Source organism: Nipponia nippon, unplaced genomic scaffold, assembly GCF_047370975.1.
Source record: "Nipponia nippon isolate SJK-2023a ecotype South Korea unplaced genomic scaffold, ASM4737097v1 scaffold_4, whole genome shotgun sequence".
In the NCBI taxonomy this organism is placed as follows: Eukaryota; Metazoa; Chordata; class Aves; order Pelecaniformes; family Threskiornithidae; genus Nipponia; species Nipponia nippon.
The window spans coordinates 61,759,875-61,779,724 of NW_028262358.1; the positions used below are offsets into that span (position 1 = coordinate 61,759,875).

The window sequence follows — 19,850 nt, forward strand, 5'->3', positions numbered from 1 at the left end:
GGCTCCAGTTCGGGGAGCCACAGGTAGGCGGCGGCCTCATTTTCTTTTCCCAGGTTCGTGGAGGCTTTTATTTTTTTCCCTTCCCTCTCTCCTCCTCTCTTTCCAGCTCTCGCTTTCCGGGTTGGGAGTTTGGTGCCTTCAGAAAAGTGCCTGCAACGGCACGGGGTTCCCCAGGTGGGGCTGCTCCGGGATTTTCTCTCCCCTCCTCCTCCTCTTCCCCCCCCCCCCCCCGGCTGGTTTTCCTCCTTTGTGGCCGCATCCAGGGCGCTTCAGCCCCCCTCCCACGCTTCCTCCTCCTCCTCCCGCCCCATCGCCACCTCGGGCAGAGAAAGCCGCGCTCTTTCCTGTCTCCCGGCCGCCGGGCAGCGCCGCGCCGCCGCCGCCTCTCCCGCTCCCGCCGTGTGGCGGCGGCCGGCCGCCCTCCCGCCCCGCTCCCTCCCCTCCCCTCCCTCCCCTCCCTCCCGCCGGGGCCGCTCCCGCCTCCCGGGGCCGCTCCCGCACATGGGCGCCGCGCGGGGCTCCCCCTCCGCCGAGGCGGCGGCGGCAGCGGCGGCGTCTCCCCCCCGGCCGCGGAGCGCGTAGCCCGCCCGCCCCGATTCATTTGTTGTTGTTGTTCTCCCTCTCTCTCCTCTCTCTGAACTTTTGTCACCGCGGCCGCTGCGCGGATGAAGACTTGCCGCGCCGGGGACGCCTAGCTTCTACCCCCCCTCCCCGCCCCGCCACCGTGCCCGGCGCTGTCCTCCGTCCCCCGGCCGCGATGCCGTTCCCCCTGCGGACCCTGGAGCCGCTGAAGCTGTGCAGGTTGGAGGAGGCCGGCGGGGACGGCGCGGAGCGGGGCGGCCCGGCGGCGGGGGACCACGCCGGGGCGGCGGAGGGGGGCGGCGGGCGCCGCCGCGGCGCGGTGCCGCTCTTCGGGGCGCTGGAGCAGGTCAGCTCGTACGCGCTGGTGTCGCTGCTGATGCAGCTCTCCGACCTCTCCCGCTGCGCCGGCGACATCTTCGGCGGGATCCTCAGCGAGGCGGACTCCCTCTGCCACCGCAACGCCCGGCTCCAGCGCCGCCTCGGCGCCCTGGAGGCGCTCCTCGCCCGCCTCGACCACCGCAAAGTCAAGATCCGTGAGTGCCGCCCTTCCCCGCCGCTGCGGGCCCGGGACGCTGGCGGGCGGCGGGGCGGCTCGGGGGGGACCGGCTGCCGGGGCGGCGGCGCGGCGGGCTTGGCCTTATTCGTCTGTTGAACAAACGAAAAGACAGAGGGAAACTTTAGCACCCCCCCCCCCCCCCCCCCCCCGCCCTTCCCGCGTCCAGGTGGCGGCGGCGGCGGCGGCGTCCCGCCGCGGCTCCTCCCGGGCCCCGCCGGTGCCCGCCGGCTGCAGCGCGGCGCTGCGCCTCCCCCCGCGGGTGACCCCGGGCCCGGGCCGCGTCCCCGGCGGCTCCGGCGCTGCCCGCCGCCCGGGCAGGGGGTGTCAGCCCGGCGGGCCGGTGGCTGCTGGTGTTTCCGCGGTGCCTGTGTCGGGCGGGGATCGCGTTCGGCGGGGAGAGGGCGGGGGCGGCGGGGAGCCGGCCGGCTGTCAGCACCTCCAGCGCCGGCGGGCTGTAGCGGGAGATAGCGCGGCAACCCTGAGGGAGGGCCGGGTGGGCTCGTTCATGCGTTTGCGCTAGGCTTGGGATCAGCCGGGCTTCTGACAGTTCAGCCCACATGCCTGATCAGTTCTTCTGTACGTGCGTGGGGAGACCGCGGTAAATAGAAACCCGGGTATACTTTGCAGCTGGTTTTGTATCTCTCTGTTCTCCCGAGCTGCTTTTCTGTGTGGAGAACTGATGCCGAGTTTGCATTTGCAGCTTCATGCAGAGCACAGGCAGCAAGATTCAGATTTGGCCTCGGATTCTGAAGTGGTGGCAGTTTGGGGAGGTCTCGGTTAAGTTCCCCTCCGAGCCTGTAAAGTGGCCCTCGGAAGCGACTAGCTGCACAGCTACACAGAGCTATAGGAAAAGTTTTTTCCCGAGCTTGGTCTAACTTTGGAGAAAGGATCACGTAAAAATTGTATCATCTCCTGCACGGAGTTTCATGTGTGCGTTTCATTGTCCTAGCTCCCCACAGACTAAGGGAAAGATGGCTTGCAACATCAGCTTAGCTTTCTCAATGAGTTGGAAACATTCAGGAATCCTAAGAACTGTGTTGCAACTTCTGTGGCAGCCGTGTAAGGTATAAGCCTAGCCTCACTGGGTTGCTGCTCGGTGACCACCGATTGTTTTCTTCTAAATAGAAGCAGAAAGCCTGCTTTGCATATGGCATACTTATGAACAAAATTGATAAGGAAGGCCTTTCACAGATGAGATTCAAAGAGTATGAACCCTGCATGGGTAACTTAACTATTTCATTGCAGAATTATTCCTTACAGTATATTCCAGTATATGGTCCTTCCAAAGGAGGAGACCATCATCATCCTTACCAAAAGGCTATTTCAGTGGCTTGGAAGGGTTAGGCAAAAGTTTTGTGATAACCAGTTTGACTTTTGTGGTGTTTTGTAACTGCTTGGCAAACTTAAGGAGCTTTTCTTCCTCGCCAAGGCAGGTATATCCTTTTCTGCCAATATCGTTATGTTAGTTTGGCAGGGCATGGTGCAGTCAGACTTGAAATGGGAATGTTTATTACTGAGGATACCTGCAGTGTGGTGGCATATTACATTGATGCCCCGATAGGAAGCAGTGTTTATTTATCCCTGTCTTAAATAGGGAGCTAATTATTACTGTACACTGATGCAACACATCTAAAGGGAAGGGTGAAATGAGGCTAGTGCTGCACCGGGCAAACCCTGAAATTTTACATGGGTCAGACATTTAGTTATTGTATTCTCTCTTGGTCATCATTTTGCACGAGTTATAAATTTACTACTTATTTTTTTTTTTATTACAACTCAGTTCTTTGAGCTAAGCCTGTTATTGCTTTTAACTTGATGATCTTGCTCTTGTCATTGCAATTCCCCAAACTGGACGCAGTGCTTACGTTTGGCTTTCTCCATTTGGTTTTAAGTTCTTTGTTAAGTGGCGTCTCTACTGTCAAATTTAATTTTGCTGCTTAACAGCTGCATTGCTGCTGCTATTATTTACTTTTCAAAGATCTCATTTATTAAAGTCAACGAGAATTAATGATGATTTCTTTCTAATGTATTTTTTTAATAGCATGAAATACAGCCTTCTTGTAAAGGAAGTTTATTTTATTTGCCTACCGGTCACAAGGAATTGACGTGTAGGGTAAGCATATTGACATGAAGTTGCGTATAAAGACATGTCAGTTCTCTTCTTATATGCTTTCTACATATTGTGATCTGGCCAAGGAGGCTGGGTGAGATGACCACTTGTAGTTAGCATCATGAACGTCTCTATAACGCAAGCCGTCAAGGCTTGTCTGCAAGTTTAACCCTGTTGCTGGCATTAAAGGGAAATATCTGCAAAACAAAGAGAATGGTTTAATAATGCTGGCTTTGTTTGGGAACAGTGACAAGGGGGATTTTTGCTTCCCTTTTTTGAAGATACAGAAGCTTCAAGGAGAAAGCTGTTTGCTGCTGCGGGACTGTAAGAACAACAAGGATTGTAAACGAATTTAATTGCTTTCCCGTTTACTAGGTTCTTACTGCTCATAAACCTTTTCTTGTGGGGAAAAATATTGTAAACTAAACTACTGTATCTCTTGTGGTGCGCAGGCAGATGCAGCGTGACGTTTTATCAGATGACTTAAGTATTTTGCTCTGGCTTTCAGGATGAGGGGATAGGCCATTGTACACCTGCTTTTCAAATCATGGGTAATTTCTACTTGAATAAATGGCTTTTGTTCTCTTTGTGGGGCTCAGACAATAATTTCCTCTTGGAACCGAAGGTCCCAGGGTGACTTCTGTGATCCCAGCATGATCTTATATGGGAAGGACCAGAAGAGGACTAGCGAACTTCGAATCTGGGTCACAACCACTTCTTGGGAAGTAGCTGCAGACTGGCAGCTGGTATAAGCTACGCTACTTATGTCCCTGGTGCTTGGGAAAGCACATACTTTGAAAGTGTGAGGGGGTTTTCCTCTGTGTACTATCATAGTTTTGTTTCAAAGTAAAGTTGCCGTGTCGTATCCTTCAGATAACAGGGGCCCATTAGTGTTCGTTCCTCACTGAGCATGGGTGGGGGTGCGAGGGAGGGAAAGCAGGCAGAACAAAGCTCTTTGTCTTCAGTTAGTCATTCTTTACAGTCATGGACTGTGCTTGCTTGTCTGGCTGTACGGTGCGTCCTTGTGTGTGTACGTAGGACCCGTATGCTCCTAGATGTAGTAGCAGTATTGTATATGTTGGAGTAGCAGTAGGTAAATGTGTCTTGAATGATCTCTGCTGTTTCTCTTCTGTTACATGCTCTTTGGTATCCTGCATTAGTTCGAGTACATCCATTGATTGCACCACAAGCAAACGAACTCTCTCATGTGGGAAACTGGTTGATGATGTGCCGTATTGCAGTAGGTGCTATGTCTTTGCAGCCCTTACTGGGGGAAACTTCCTCATCTCTCAGGGGTGGCTGGATTTCTGCTATGCTCTTCAACTGGGAGGCCTGCTTTCCAAGGGTTTTGTATTGGTGTGCCATAAGCGCTTAGAGAGCGTAGTTTCATGTACTTCAGGATATTGAAGCTACCTTCAGTTGTAGGTCATCTTAGTGATGCTTTTTCCAGGGTTCATGACTGATGATGGGGTTCACTGGAATGGTTCGGCCCTCTCTGGTTTGGTTTGGCTGTCTTAAATTTTCCATTTACAGTGGTAGAAAAGCCTCTATTTTATGTCCCCCAACTGAGAAACTTGTGCCTGACTCTATTTCAATACACGGATATATTTAAGGCCATTCAGTAAAATGCTTTCCTGACACGTATTTGAGCTTTGCATGATGAGCAGGGTGTTGTGCCACAGGAAGGGACATCAAAATAGGATGAGACGTGTCCCTGTGGGGCCCGTGACTGGTTTATAACTTAGGGTGGCGGGAGGCACTAATGGCTCAAAGTGGTTGCAAGCGCAGCATGCAGTACTCGTGACCTTAGTTTAACTGCACCAGCCATGTCCAGAGAATTAATTAGATTCAGTACTTTTTTTAAACAGTCTTTCATCAGGTATTCATTAAGTTTATGTGCGTTGCTGTTTCGCGTGGTGTTTTGTTATATGTTTCCAGCATCCAGCTGCCGTAATATGGTTTACACCATCGACCTTGCCTAACAGCTTTTCATCTTCTAGCAGTGTGCATCTGTAGCTGTGACCTAGCGTTAGGTGATGTAGTTTTCATCGCTTTCAGTTCTTAAATGTCAGGGTGGGTGAGGACAAGTGCCTCTTTGAAGTGATCAGAGCTCATCACGATGGCAGGAGAGAAATCTGGCGTGAATTACAAGGCCAGCTCTTGGGAAATGCTGTGAGGCCTTAAACAGTCATTGTTTTTATAGGGCATGAAGAAGGACATTTTTTCCATTAATATTTATCGTCTTCCATCTGCAGATACTTACGCGAAAATTAATATTGCTGTTCTTTTCTGTGAATCCTAATGGTTTGACAGACTGGAAGGCTGTCCCTTCCATCCTCTATGCTGTTTATTTTTAGTCTTTCTGAAGGGATGTTTTGAGAGAAATGCTGGGAGGTTAACCTAATGACAACTTCTGGTTCAGTTTCTTCAGTAGTAGGATGGGGTTTGGCCAGTTGTACCTCCTATTCTAACACGAAGAAACTGATCCTGTGGGAGGGAGGAAATGCTACCTCCTAATTAGCGTTGTTGTTGTTGTTTAAAATTCTTCAGTGTTTGGTTTTCAAGGCACAGCATAATCATTTGATGTTCATGCAGAACGTGTATACATATGTATGTATTTTTTTCAAGTTTAAGCACTTTAATGAAAGAGAACTGGGGGGATGGGGAGTGTGGCTTGCTGTTTGTCTGCATGTTGTAAGGACAATCCAGTTTACACTTCATCTCCTGCTATTTTGTTTAGTAAGTATTTTCCACTCTTTGTGTGTAAGGCAGCACTGGAGCACGTTTCCTGCTTTAGCCGAACAGGAAGCTTTATTCAGCTTATTCCTAGGGAAACCCCTCCTCCCTCCCCAGCCACCAAAAGTGAGCATTATTCGAGACAGTATCAGCAGCAGGCAGGAGATGAACCGGCTGGCTGACTTTCTGGGCTTTCTATAGCTTCTGGTGTAAGGAAAGAGTGTACAAGATACCTGTCATCTTGTAATAACAAGAACAAACCTTCGTTAGAAAAAGGTTTAGAAAAAAACCCCAAACCAATGAAAAACAAAACAAAACAAAAAACTCCAAAACAAACCCCCAAACCAACCACCAAAACCATGGTGTGCTATTGAGGGAGCTTTGGTGAGAAAGGACTGACTTTCAGGGGAAAAATTCTGTTCTAACAGCGTTTGGGAGCTACGGTTTCGCTACGATACTCTACTGATGCTTCAGGTGACTGCATGCAATGATACTTTTCTCCTCTCTGTTGCTGTGTAATACGAAGATTCAGCAGCAAAGTTCAAACTATGTTAAACAGTTAATTGCTAAGTTCCCCTAGGAAAAAAAAAAAAGGTATTTTCTCTTTTACCCTGTTGTAATTATTCAGATTGCTGCTCAGAAGCAATATAACTCTTGTTTTATTTAGCTAGTGCAAGACTAATTATCTGTGGAAATTCAACCTGATCCAAAGGAGATTTCGTTTGAAATAAGCAGGAAGAAAGTCTGAGTTAGGAAAAGATTTCCCATGGGGACGGTGGGCCAAGTCGCTGTCCTGCTGAATGGCAAAGCTCCAGCTGAATTCAGTTTGATGAAGGTTTGGCTTGCTGTTTTGAAAACAGTTGACACTCTTTGGCTGAAATTTAGAGCTGCTTTATACATTGCTCAGAACCTATTATACGCCACCTATGAACATTTATTTCTGTAGATCTTATGACTGGCTGGATCATTCACGAAAATGATGTTCAGGGGAGGTAGTTAATGAATTAAACGTACTTGTATTTAGTTGTTTTTAATTAGGATCTATTTTGAAGGTTCCTAGATATTTTAGGATACAATAAAATGTCCTCAGAAGTTTCTCTTCCTATTAGTATTGGCACAGTCTCAGCTTGGTTGAGTTGAAGCGAGTAATCTTGGTCTTGTGGGCTTCTCTCCTAAGCTGCTAATATGAAGTTCCTGCAGAAGAGGCATTTTTTGGGTGAACCTATTAACAAACATAAAACAACACAGTGGAAAGCCACTGAGATTCCTCAAAACCTCTGTCTGGGAATTTAGACCAGCCTCTAACGAGTGGAGAGTCAGATGAGGCTTTGAAGGGGGATGGGGAGCAGATTATCCCACACGTGCTTAGTGATTCCTGCATCTTCCTCTGCGCTTAACGTTGCCAAGCCCAGATTCACTATGGTAATTCCTGGCCTTTTTCCCTATTTCTGGGTGAAGGAGGGGCAATTTCTCTTTCCTCATCTTTCTTTTTTTCCCCCCTGATAGGATGAATGAGGGCATATGCTTTGGTTCCTGTTATCAGGAGCATTAGTGCAGCACAAACAGAAAAAGAGATTGAGAAACAGAAGGAATTAAAAAGTGCACATTGAAGGCTTGGCAATTATGCAAAGTCTCAGTTTCTTTTGTAGTTCTAAACTAGCTATCAGCAGGCGAGATCAAAGCTGTCCACCCTAACAGTTAACAAGATCAATTAAACATGATAATTAAATGTTCTCGGCTGTAGGTTTGATAGGAAACCTGCTGGTTGGATGGCAGTCTCCAGAGAGCCTGGATGACACGCCACTTAAGAGACTAGAAAAAAAATATCTTTCTACCTGTGGGTTAAGCACAGATTAATGTGGGTGGACTGGGCAAGTTGTTTGTATTTATATCGTACCGCGTTTTAGTTGGGCAGGGCTTCTTCTGGCTTCGGGCTGTTATGTTGTTTTTCTTTGTCATTTGTGAATTATGGTGTTTTCTGTTAGGTTTTATTTACTTATTTATTGGCCTCTTGTCCTTTAATCAGCACTGTACATATGAGATTTTGTTGCCCTTTGAGAATTATGAGTAGTTAGAATATGAATGTTTAAGGTCCTACTGAATGTGGTTGAGCTTACGTCAGCGTGCAGTCTGGAGGCAGGGTAGTAACGCCTGCAGAGAGAGGCAGTGCCGAGTAATTGCTTTGCCATAACTCCTCTTGGTAATTTCCCTGTCAGAGCCACTGGTATACACATTATTTAGGTTAAGGCCTGATTATTTTTTTCCCTTCCTCTTCTCTTCCTCCTTTTCTATAGCAGTTTAGGCTCTGAGCTGCCTCTCCGTCTCCAGTCCTGCCTGCTCTGAGGTGTGACAGTTTCAATGTCCACTCTGCACCTTGCCACCCTTGTCATGCCTGATAAAACTGGCCTTGGGCATCTCCCCTTCCTCAAACACAACACTCTCTGCATGCCCAATAGTTGGTAAGATTTGAGAGGAAGGAGGTGAGGGGATGGGAGGCAGAGACAGGAGAGGGTGACATTTGATGGAGCTTCTGGCTTTCTCGTGACAACCCCTTCTCACTTCTCCATACCTCTCGGTGTTAGCCCCAGCGTAAGGCCTTGCCAGCTGGGGTTGTGGCACAGTGGATAGCACCGTAGTAATAGTCTTAATCCTGTCTGAGTATTTCCCTTTGTTCATTTTTAATGCTTCCCTTCCAAACACAGAGATGTCTCTTGCTCTGCCATAGGAGTATAGGTCAAGAGCAAAACCATTCACACCATTACAGTGGTGGAAGTGAGAGTATCCAGGTATTACCTGAAATAAAAAAAAACTCAAAGGAATTCACTTCAATGTGTATCTGTGGCTGAGTTCTTATAACTTTTGTACTTAATGGACATTTTAATGTGTCAGTAGGTTTAATTTCCCTAATCTACATGTGAGCAGCAGCTCTGTTTTAATCTGAAATTTAGCATCTTGACAACCAGTAGATCTGTTAAGTTAGTTGATTGGATATTCCTTTTACTGTAATCAGGCTGTGGTCTAACTAAGCAAATTTTGATAAATCTAAGATTGTAATTTTTTAATGAACTTAGCTCCTACTTTTCAGAGATTAGAACTGTAACAGATGCCTCCTGAAGTAAATTGGAACTATGGATGCTATCTGAAGAATTGAGCCACTTAATTTTTCTACTAGCAATAAATACTAACGTAATGGAAAAATGATAGAGATTTCAAGCATATTGAGTAATAGTGACAGTGGTGGTTTTTTTATTTTGTGTTTTATTTTTTTCTGGTTGAATGGCCAAATGGAAAATGAAAACAAGAGACTTCTTCAAAATATTCTAAATGGTAACGTATTGTACTTGAATGTTCTTCTTTCTACTTAGTTCTCCCAATTTTTTTCCTTTTTAGTATCAAAATGCTGGCTAAAGAAGAGCTCTCATCAACTTTTAAGTGGGGGGATAAATATTGCCGCTCACAGGCTTACATACATTCTTCTGTGTCTGGTTGTTACGTTGGTAAGCTTTCTCAACAGCTTGGGTTTGAGTAAGAAAGCAAGCTTAGTCTTTCTCCTGGCAAGCGGACATCTGCCTTCTGTTTTCTACTTTGGCGAGTTTTGGCTGTTGACAACAGATGGAGTTTGCTTACAGGAAGCTGGGCAGGACCTGAGAGGAGGCTTTGTGGGTTATCTCTAGTGGCACCTTTTGTTCCTGTTGTATGGGAGGAAAGAGCTCCCAAGTGAGTGGTGTTGGCTTTCCCTTCCTATTCAGTATCTAGTTGATGCTAAATAGCTGAATCTGCTTGAGTGGCTTGAAGAACCAAGTGATGTTTGGCTAATGCAATATCCTTAAATGTTAAAAAGACAACCTCAAGATGTGGTCAGCCACATTGTCAGTAGAGGCGCTTAAAATATTTTGAATTAGAAAAAAGAAGCCAACTACCAGGAAATAGGAACAAGGTCTTACAAAACTTATCTAAAACATTCCCTTTATTGTTAGCTGTGGTACTTGATTTTCAATGTAGAAGAAAGATAGCACAATCAAAGCTTGACTGATTACACAGAAAGATTTCCTACCCCCCACCCCCCCATTCTGGACATCATGCAAATAAAATCCTGTTTTCTCAAATCTTAAATGATTTTTTCCCCCCCACCATATGTACTAGACACTGAAAATGTTTCTTTGCAGAAGTCTAAGAATCCAAGAATTTCTGGAAATAACCACTCTGTAAGATTGAGATATATGTTAATGTCTATATGAACAATAATGCAATGAAGTATATGGCTGTAGTCTTCTTTATACTATTTTGATTTTTAGTCTTGGAAAGATGGAGGCTATTTTGTGAACTTTAACATTTTAAGTATGAGGAAGAACTTAAGTTTGTTCTACATGTGTTATGAGGGAGAAAGAGAATGAAAATACTGTAATGTTCATAATATGCCTTGGTGTATTAGTTTAGATGCAGTTTTCTAAAACTCGTTCATGGAACTATTTCCTTGCTCTATTAAAATAAAGGTAGGTAGGTACTGCGTGGTTCCTCCTGCTAGCTTGTTTTGTAGTAGCATGTGTATGTGATAGAAGATCAAGAGTATTACAAGGTATAAGGATATTTATCACAAAAAGTGAGTTTGCATGGCTGAACGCATGCTGTAGGGAACGGGTAGGGTAGGAAATAGAGGGGCAATAATGGGGGAATAGCAGGGTTTTGCACCAGTTTTCTTCAGGAGCTTGATGGAAACCAAGATACTGGAAACTGGTATAACAACTGATCTCCGCTGGGCCAACACCCTTCCCTGTATCTCTGGCTGCTACCCTTGCCGCGGGGAGCATGTGCAGTCCTGTTGGGCAGGCTGGGACAGCCCGAGCCCTGTGGGGAGCAGTCCCACGGAGGCTGGGGGTGGGCCCTGACCCTGTCAGGCTGCAGCTGGGCTTGGCCTTGGTTGTGCAACGTGCGCCGAAGTGGCTCTGCCTCTGCACTTGCCAAAATCCCGGGTGCTATCGTGTAGGGTTTACCTCGGCCTGGGGAGGCAAGCAGTGATCCTAACAAGGGTGGTTTAAATGTACATGGACTATTACAGTTGATTTTGAATTTATAGTTGTAGTAATAATTATATAATAACTACATTCTAAAATATACAGAATTGTAATCTATAATTGTGATCTTTGCATTCAGGAAAGATAGGAAAGCTGGAGAAAATGAGGTGAGCGTGATCCAGTTCTCTTGCCCTGCCTTGTCTTGGTGGTCAATGGTAGGTCAAGGCTGCTCTTCAGCAAGAAGTCCCCTCCATGGAAAGGAGGGAGGCTGTGCTTGCTTATCCTGAAGGAAAGTGAAACTGCAGTGTTGGCCTACTTGCGATCAGAAATTTCCTTAAAACATTATGCATTTATTTAGTACAGCCACAATACAGATTTAACTGTGAGCGTAATACTCTTTGCCCCGAGAGAGTCTAGTCTTAACACATACAAGTCAAGCTAGAAGATGGCAATTTAGTTAAGTGTGGTTTAAAAAGGTCTGTATTGAAGAACTCAAAATTTCACAATAGTTATGGGTCTTCTTGAGGTCTAGAGGAAGAGCAGGTAATTAGAAATCCACGGAGTGTTTGCCTGAGGCGAAGAATACCGCAAAAACATAGAGCTCTTGGTGTTCTTTAGTTTGTCGTGTTACAAAAGCCTCTGTTTGTTCTGTATCTGTTACAGAGACATTGTGTCTACTTGATGGTAACGAAGACCAAAACCATCTGCAGTGCTTATTATCTTGCCTGCTCCCACTCGTTGCTGAGTTTGGCTTGAATTCTGTAATTTGTGATGTCCCCTCTGAAGAGCGTGGTATGTAACATGGGAGGGAGTGCTCTTCGAGGCTTGTTGTTTTGACCCTGTTGCTCTAACAGAGCATGTTTTCCTCTCCCACCCCTTTTCCCAACACACAAAATACAGTAGCTTTTTCCTTACAAACCATTCTGTTACTGTTGGTAACCTTGCTGACAAATTGTGAAACTTGCTGCAGTCTGGAAATAGCTACAGCTTGTAAACAGTAGGATGAAGAGTAGGTAATTTAGCATTGTACAACATGCTGCAGATTAACACATCAAATATTTAAATGATTTAAATGCATTGTGTAGTACAACTGGTAGAAAAATGAATTATGTCACAATAGACAAAAGCTTGTCTTCATTTGAGCTCCTGTCAGCTTGGCGTGTTTGTGCTCCGCTGGTTCTGTCACTACTTACGTCTATACAAATACGGTATTTTTAATTTAGATTATTATTAGTGGCTTATAAAAATAAAATAGGAATAAACTTAATCCTGAAGACAAGTGAGAGCATGGGTATATTTCTGGTAAATTTTGAATTTACCAGAGAGAATCCCAGAATATCTGAGCATTTAACAGAAAGAGCAAGTTGGAAAAATGACTGATGGACACAAGGCAGATCCCACCGAATAGCAGTCTTCAGGGTGAACTCTGTAGGTAAACATTGAAGGGACCAGATTATTTCTCATCACTCAGCCTGAAAGTCCTGCATGATCTCAGTTAACAGTAAAGCACAGTCTCTGCTTACAGGGTGTTATAAAAGATACGTGAACTGTATGCTGTTTGCTGTAGTACCATTTTTTGTTTCTCCACCTGCCTCAGTGACCCTTCTTGAAACTTTTAAAGGAAAAGTTTTTGAGGCTGCTTGATGATGTATTGAGAGCTTTGCAGCTGAAAGGGTGACCACTTTTTCTGTGGTCATAGAAAGCCCAGAATCGTGATGGCACCTACTGAGATCATCTAAGCCAACTCTTTACTCGGAGTAGGCTCAGCTTGAGCAGGGTGCTGAGGGCTGTGTCCAGTTAGGTTTTGAGTATCTCCAAGGATGGAGTGTCTACAACCTGCCTGGGCAACCTGTGCCAGTGTTTGACCACCCTCACAGTAAAAAAGTTTTTCCTTATGTTTAAATGGTGTTTCTTCTATTTCAGTTTGTGCTCATTGCTTCTTGTCAAAGCATTATAAGTGGGAACACCAATACACTCTTCTTACTGGAAGGGTGTGCAAGAGGGGTGCTAATTTGGACACCCTGATCAAGACAGCTGGGGTACTTTATGGCCTTAGGTAAACGTCTTAGCACATTTATCGGAAAAAGGATGGGTAAGGGAAGGTGTTAGTTAATCAAGTAACAAAGCTGGGAGCCAAAAATCACACAATTACTTGAGGAATTCTGAGCTTGCACTGCTTCTGTGGAAGAACTTTAATACTCTCCACAAAAATACCTACTGCTTCTGTTGAACAACAAGGTAATAAACTTGATATCAGAAAGACAGAAACTATCTCCAATGGAGATAGTGGAAACCTTGCAGATACTGTTGTCAATGTCCCTTACAGACTGAAAAGCATTCAGTGTTTGCAGGAGGAGTCCTGAACAACCCTTCCGCGTGCTTAAGAATTTCAGCCGCGGCTTCTTTTCAAAATTCTGACAAAGATTCTTGGCTAGTTTTTTGGAAACTGTCTAGGATCTAGGTTACGTTAATACAATACCCTTTTTTTGCTTGTAGACGGGAGCTTTATTAAGCAGGTTAGAAAAGGCACCTTATAGTTCTGTTCTTCGTCTTGCTTGGGATGAGCAAGTGAACTCCAGTGATAATTACAGGAAACACCTTTTTCATCATCCACACCAGCAGTTGATGAAATGAAGTAGTCCCTCGGTATCCTCAGTTGCTGCTAATTAACACATTTTCCTGTCCTTCCCCTAAGTAAGTACCCTTTTAGGCTGAGTTAATTGGCAGGACTTTGTACATGTGATGGTGCTTTAAATGAAACTTGTGATTTAAGGGCTAAATAAAAGCTATTGGAGAAAAATCACTTATTTTAAAATGTTTTTGTTAGACTCTAGGATTATCTGGTATTTTACATAACCTATTACTTACACACCCGGATGGCGAACTATTATTATACATTCTTTTTTTTTTTTCCCAATGAAAGTTCATAAACTCTCGTTAAAGTGTCCAAACTCACATGGAGGAAGCCAAACTGGCATTTGATAAAGCTATATTTAAAGCTCTTGGCAGGACTTTTCCCATATGAAAAATGTTATATGTAAGCTCTTGGAATAAACTTTAAAAACTTTTGAGATGACAATTCTAAAGACTACCAGATCATCCTAAAATTAAGATGTTTAAATACTAGATCACAGTTTTGTGTCAGAGTTCTCTTGTCTTACACTGTCTTTGTATTGTACATGTAAATTGATTTTTTTGTTACAGCACCTCTGGGAAATATCCATTGGATAAGCTTGTAATCTCAGGTATTTGGCACCTCTGTTGCTTTCTGCTGTGGAACCTTGCAAAAATGGGGTTCACTGAAAAGTCTGGCCTTAAGTATTTGAGAATAATGAATGATTTCTTTTTTTTTTTTTTTTTTTTTCTTCCCCCTATTGCGTTTCTAAGGAGAATAGTTACAGCCTGTGGAATACATCCTGTTTTCTCTGCTGCAATGAAACCTTGCTTTTTATTCATAATACCTACTATTTTTCTTCTTTGTTAAGGCTGCCCACATCTGACCCAGGACTTCTTAAAGCCAAAGGCTAATAGAGATGTGTTCCTTTGTTTTTTTACCAGAGAGGAAAAGGTTGTGTTTTGGTTTTTTTTTTTTTTTTAAACCAGTTAGTTTTCCCTGTGGTGTTTTCAGTCAAACCTTGTGTGTGTATGTCTCCATCTCTCTCTCTCTCTCTCTCTCTCAACCTCTAACAAAACCCCGACCCTCAACCAAAAAAAATTCAAACAAAAAAGCCCACACCAGATGAAAACAACCGATTGACTTTGTCCAAACTGTAAGAAAACCAAAGAAGTAAAGGCATTGTATCCTAAATGCATATATTCTGATTTTGTTTTTCTAATCTGTATCATTAGTAGTGTAGATTGAGAACCTAATCCACAGTCATTTCTAAGTTGATTATATTCCTTTCTGTACAGTTTTATATAAGTAGACTGTGTAGCTAACATCTCTTTTTGCCTGTTTCTTATTTGCGTTTAAGGTCAAGAAGACACAGAGGGGTGAAAGTCTGGGTTGACTTATGATTTGCATTTTCCAACATCAGTTTTGACCTTGAGTTGCTAAGTGTGAACTTGGAACAAAAGAGCTTTATAGAAGTGGTTGATGGATGGGTTGTAATATTGAAGTCTCCCTCCCCCATGCTCACATCCTCGGAGCTCAGTCCCTCTGACTGAAGCGCTGTCTTCGTCAGGAAGAGCCCGCTTGCTTCAGGAGTTAAAAATGCTGAGGCTGGCACTTTGGGAGTGTGTTTATAATAGTGAAGATGTAGGAGAGAGAGAAAATGTGAGAAGTGTGTAGGTAAGTTTTGAGTGGTTTTTTTTTGGGGGGGGGGGTATCCCCCAATGTTTCCTAATTAGGTAGGCAAAATGTTGATCTAAAACAACTATCTATTGCATAGGAAATGCTATTATGTTCCTTTTACCCTCTCTCTGTAAACAGCTTTCTTTGTGTGTGGATTGTGGTATGTTTTTTAATTAATCTTTTACAAAAAAAATCTTTTTGAACCCTATCCCCCTCCAGCTTTTCCACATTTATTTTGGTAGCTCTAGCTATTGCAGGTTCGTGTTTTGCCAAAATTGCTGATATTACCCCGCTGCCTTCTTCATTGAAATGCTATAAAAACAGAGAGGTGGTTGTTTTGGGAGGAGAGGGAATCACCAGCAGTGGTAGAAGCAGCCTGATGAACAGTGGTATATCCAGGAATGCTCGGGAAGGTGGATTTTGCAATATTGAAATCTGAAAATGGAGTTCCTCCTAACTAAGGATTGCCCTTGAGCTTTTAATCAAGCTTTAGTAATATTCAGTAATGAGTATGGTGTAAGAGCAGGACTGCTGTAGAGTAGTGGGGCAAGCGGTGCCATGTCGGGCTGGCACTGTGGCTCCCAGCTGGGCTTCTGCAAGCGGTCTGGGATGTCCTGAGATCAGAAAGCGGGGGAACGTGGCTGCCTGTGCTGTCATACCCAGTTGATGTCTCCTTTGCGTTTAATTAACTAACCTGTTTTGCTGTGGATGGAAAAGGTAAAGTGGTTACAAGAACAGATGGCACAAATGGAAAGGGGTGGATTGAAAAGATAATTAGCGTGAGGCAGGCATCAGTCCCATTGCACTAATGAAGTTCTGTCCTTGGCAGCCATCTTGCAGTCAAGTTAGATTCTCATGTATGTTGTCTTAGTGTTGCTGGTGGGGGTTTTGTTTGTATGTGAAACAAAAATAAACAGATGACGAGTGGGGGTAAAAGTGTTACTTGTTTTTCCGGAGGGAATTTTAGGAAAAAAAACAAATGTGAAAAATCAACAAAAGTTAAAATGCTGCAGATGAAATCCTATGAGTACTACTGATGCTTAGAGTGCTTGTGCTTGCCAGCATCCCTATGAGACCTCTAATAATGACTAGCACACTTGTGCTGTTGGCTTGCAAGATCTCCTCTAGTATAATGATTTAAGGCTTGCCTGAAGGTTAGAGATCTTCTTCCTCTGCAAGTCTTGAAGAGACAGATCTTGATTTTGGAAACTGGAAATACTCTTCCTGAATTTGTGGGTGCAGAAGAACGGACTGATGCACAAAGAACTGGGAAACCTCTGTATGAAAATACCACCATGACAACAGCAAAAAAAAAATTTAAAACATTCCTTAAATGGAAGAGCAACATCCCTTCTTTGAAGACTGATGTTTCAAAGTGAGCCACAGTGGAGATGTGGCCATCCTGGTGTGGCCATAGCTATAGCTAAAAGATGTTCTCGCTCAAAGATGTCAAAAGGGCTTTGAGGATGACAGAATTCCCATTTTACAGTTAAGACAAATAAAATTCAGAAAGGTCAAGTGGCACACCCAAGTAAGCTAGTATGAGAGCCTGCATCTCAACCCTGGTGAAATAGGATATCCCGGTGGATTAAGCTGCTCTCCAGTTCGTAGGCTGCACAAGCTTGATCTGGCTGGAATTGGCTTGCCTTCTGTGGAGCTTCACTTTGATCAGTTTGGCTTTGACGAACAGGACATCAGTGGCCAATCCTATCCACCAGATCTGAGGAGGAGGGGAGTAGGAGTGCCTGGTATTTTGCAGACTTAGGCTGATTGTAACGATTAAGATGACTTTACTGATAAAGGAAAAAAATTATTCCCTGTAACATTCCATGACATTTAAATACAGAGCATTGCTTTTCATCCCAGCATTATATGAAATTAGTATTTTTATTATCATTATAGCATTTCATTTTGGTGCACTAGGAAATTCACCACAAAAGTAACTTCTCGAATGATCAATAGTGGAGTGGTCCAAAGGTGTCTTGAATTACCTGTTCACCTGCTCAGCTATGTGCATGCCCAGAGGCACTCTCTGCAACACCGTGGTTCATGCTTGCTCCTTGAAATCCAGTTGGCGCTGGCAGCCTTCTCCCTGGTCTGCTGGTTAGTGCTTGAGCTGAAATCTTTCCTTCTACGTCAACAATCCTCAAAAGCCTTCCTCAAAAATCCCCACTTTGATTATTTCTAACAACCCCTTGCAAACAAATCAAGGATGTTTTTACTACGTAAATTGGTAAAGAATTATAAAGTACATGTCCATGCCAAAATTACTTCATGAGGCACGTCTGAGGATTTCTGTGGAAAGGGTGAAATGCTTTTTGACTTCGGTTAAGTGTATTTCACATAAGATGTGTATGTGATATCCCCAGTGATAAATTGCTCTCAAATACTTATCCCAGCTGAGTTATGTAATATGAATCCCTGAAGGATTCCTAATAAAAAGTTTGTGAATGGTAGTGGCTTAGAAATGTTAGACATGGAAAGTGCTAATGGGAAAAATATTTTACATCACTCTTAAGATAAAGATAGAGGTCTAGAATTTTTTAGGGCCTTGAGTTTAACTCCCACTGATTTAAAAAATTGAGGCTTTGCTATAAATTGTTCCTTCTGCTTCTGGCAGAACAAAAGTTGAGTGTATTTAAAGAAATTATATTAAGGCTGAGAAGTGAAAAATAGCAGACTGAAAGGTGTGTGCCTAATTCCAATGGCTGCATGTGAAAATCTGCTATAATACACTTCAGATGGTATGATAGGGTGCTATTTCTGAGTACCCCAATAAGGATATTTTTTTTTTTTGGCAGCAGGATGATTAACACTTTTTCTTGGTTACGTGGAGTCCTAAATTTTTCAGAGTGCTTTTGCTGGCAACCAAGAAGTTGGAAATGGACAAGCACTTACTGAAAAAATCTTTAGAATAATATATCTGAACATGTAGAAGTTTTCAGTATGTATAGAAAATTCAAATGAAATGTCAAGGTCCACGATACCTGTACTAATACTTGAAGATCACAGAAAAAGTTAGGAGTTTTCTTTGGGTTTGGTTGAAAATAGAGGTTGCAAGGGTGTAGCCTTTCTGAGTCGGCTGGAGGGGGTTAGCTCTTATGCTGGAGTGCCGAGATCCCTATTGACTTGGGAGCCCTGGGCCTGCTGCATGCAGGGGATGGGTAAAATGAACAGTTTCTCTACTTGGGCGTAAAGGAAATACAGTAAAACATTTGTTGTGGTAAAGGAAAACATACCTGAACACAGGCAAGTGTGAGATCTCCAATCCAGATAGGCAGACAACCTGTGCTTATCTTGCCTGAGTTGTTCACACTTGCTATCTCAAAAACAGCTTTTAATGATGAGGCTGCCGACGTGCTCGCGTTACTCCGTGTGACGTGCACTACCGTGGCTGTGTTCCCTTGTGTTGGGCTCTGTTTGTCCTTCATGTGTTGGTCAACTTCTCAAGTGGTATCATGCCAACCATGTTTTCAGCCCCGTTTACATGGCAGTGCTGGCTTTCAGGCCTTAATTGCCTGCGCCCAGCTGTGGCAGGAGAAGTTTGGCCTGTCCACGCTGTGTTGGTGGCAGCTCTACGCTAGCTCACAGCAGCCCCCCTTGCTCGCCTTGCTCAAAGTGGCAGTCCAGACAGACTTGTTCAGTAGGCTACTGGTGGGACTGCTCCTGCTTCAGTTACAGACTGGTTTCTTCTTGGATGGTGGGAAGATTTTGGTATTGGTGCAAATAAAAATAAAATCAGACCTAATCTGTTTGTGCTCAGCTGATTAACATGACCAGTGTTAAGTGCAGCTGATTGATTTGCTGGTATTTTTTTTCTCTAGAGGGCCATAGCACAGACCTTGAGATACTGGGATGCTGTAGTAATGGGGCTTGAATAATTATTAAAAATAACAAGAGAATTTTTGCTAATGTAAGAATGTAGTGCGGCATTTTTGTGTTGTTTTTTTAAGGATGCCCACATCTGCAGTCCATCATGCAAGGCAGTGCTGCCCTTTCTGTTGTAGGGGAAGATGGATCTTTTGAAATGCTTCAGCTGGTGACCAGTGGCTTCTTGCTGTAGTGTTTTACCTGGTCCATAGTTGGTCCATATCAGAACCTGATGATTAGATATGCAGGAGAGTACTGAGAAGTGAGGAGGAGAATGCACCATCATTGAAGCCATGAAGTAGCAGTGGCTCCACCAGTCTTGAGCTCTAAGTCAGGATGTTAAAACTGGTTTGGATTTCAGGGAAGCAAATGTCATACAGAACTGGAGTTCATAAGCTCTGAAAAGTCACATATGGTTGGTTTTTTTTTTTCTATGCTGAGGAAAGAGACAGTAATCCACACTTGCATTCATTTAAAAAGTCATTTACTTTTTGCTCTTCTGCCTTGGTGTGCATATACACACAAAAAAGAAGCAATGACCCAAAGGAAGCACTCCCATGACTCCGCAGAAGGAGAGGCAAAATCACTGGCTGGCACAGAGGCGGCACAGGACACGTCTGGGGCACCTTGCAGCTCCTGATCAGCAAATGTGAGGAATGATTTGAGCAAGCGTGGCCAAATGCTGCCATT

At 44.1% G+C, this 19,850-nt stretch overlaps 1 protein-coding gene across 1 annotated transcript in view; it reads left to right on the top strand.

The window, feature by feature from the left end:
• Positions 1-757: 757 nt before the first annotated feature.
• Positions 758-19,850, top strand: part of NHSL1 (NHS like 1) — a 184,107-nt gene continuing 165,014 nt past the window's right edge. Inside the window, exon 1 of the mRNA XM_087776214.1 lies at positions 758-1,115. Coding sequence (XP_087632340.1) covers positions 758-1,115 — 358 coding nt within the window. The remainder of the gene's footprint in view (positions 1,116-19,850) is intronic.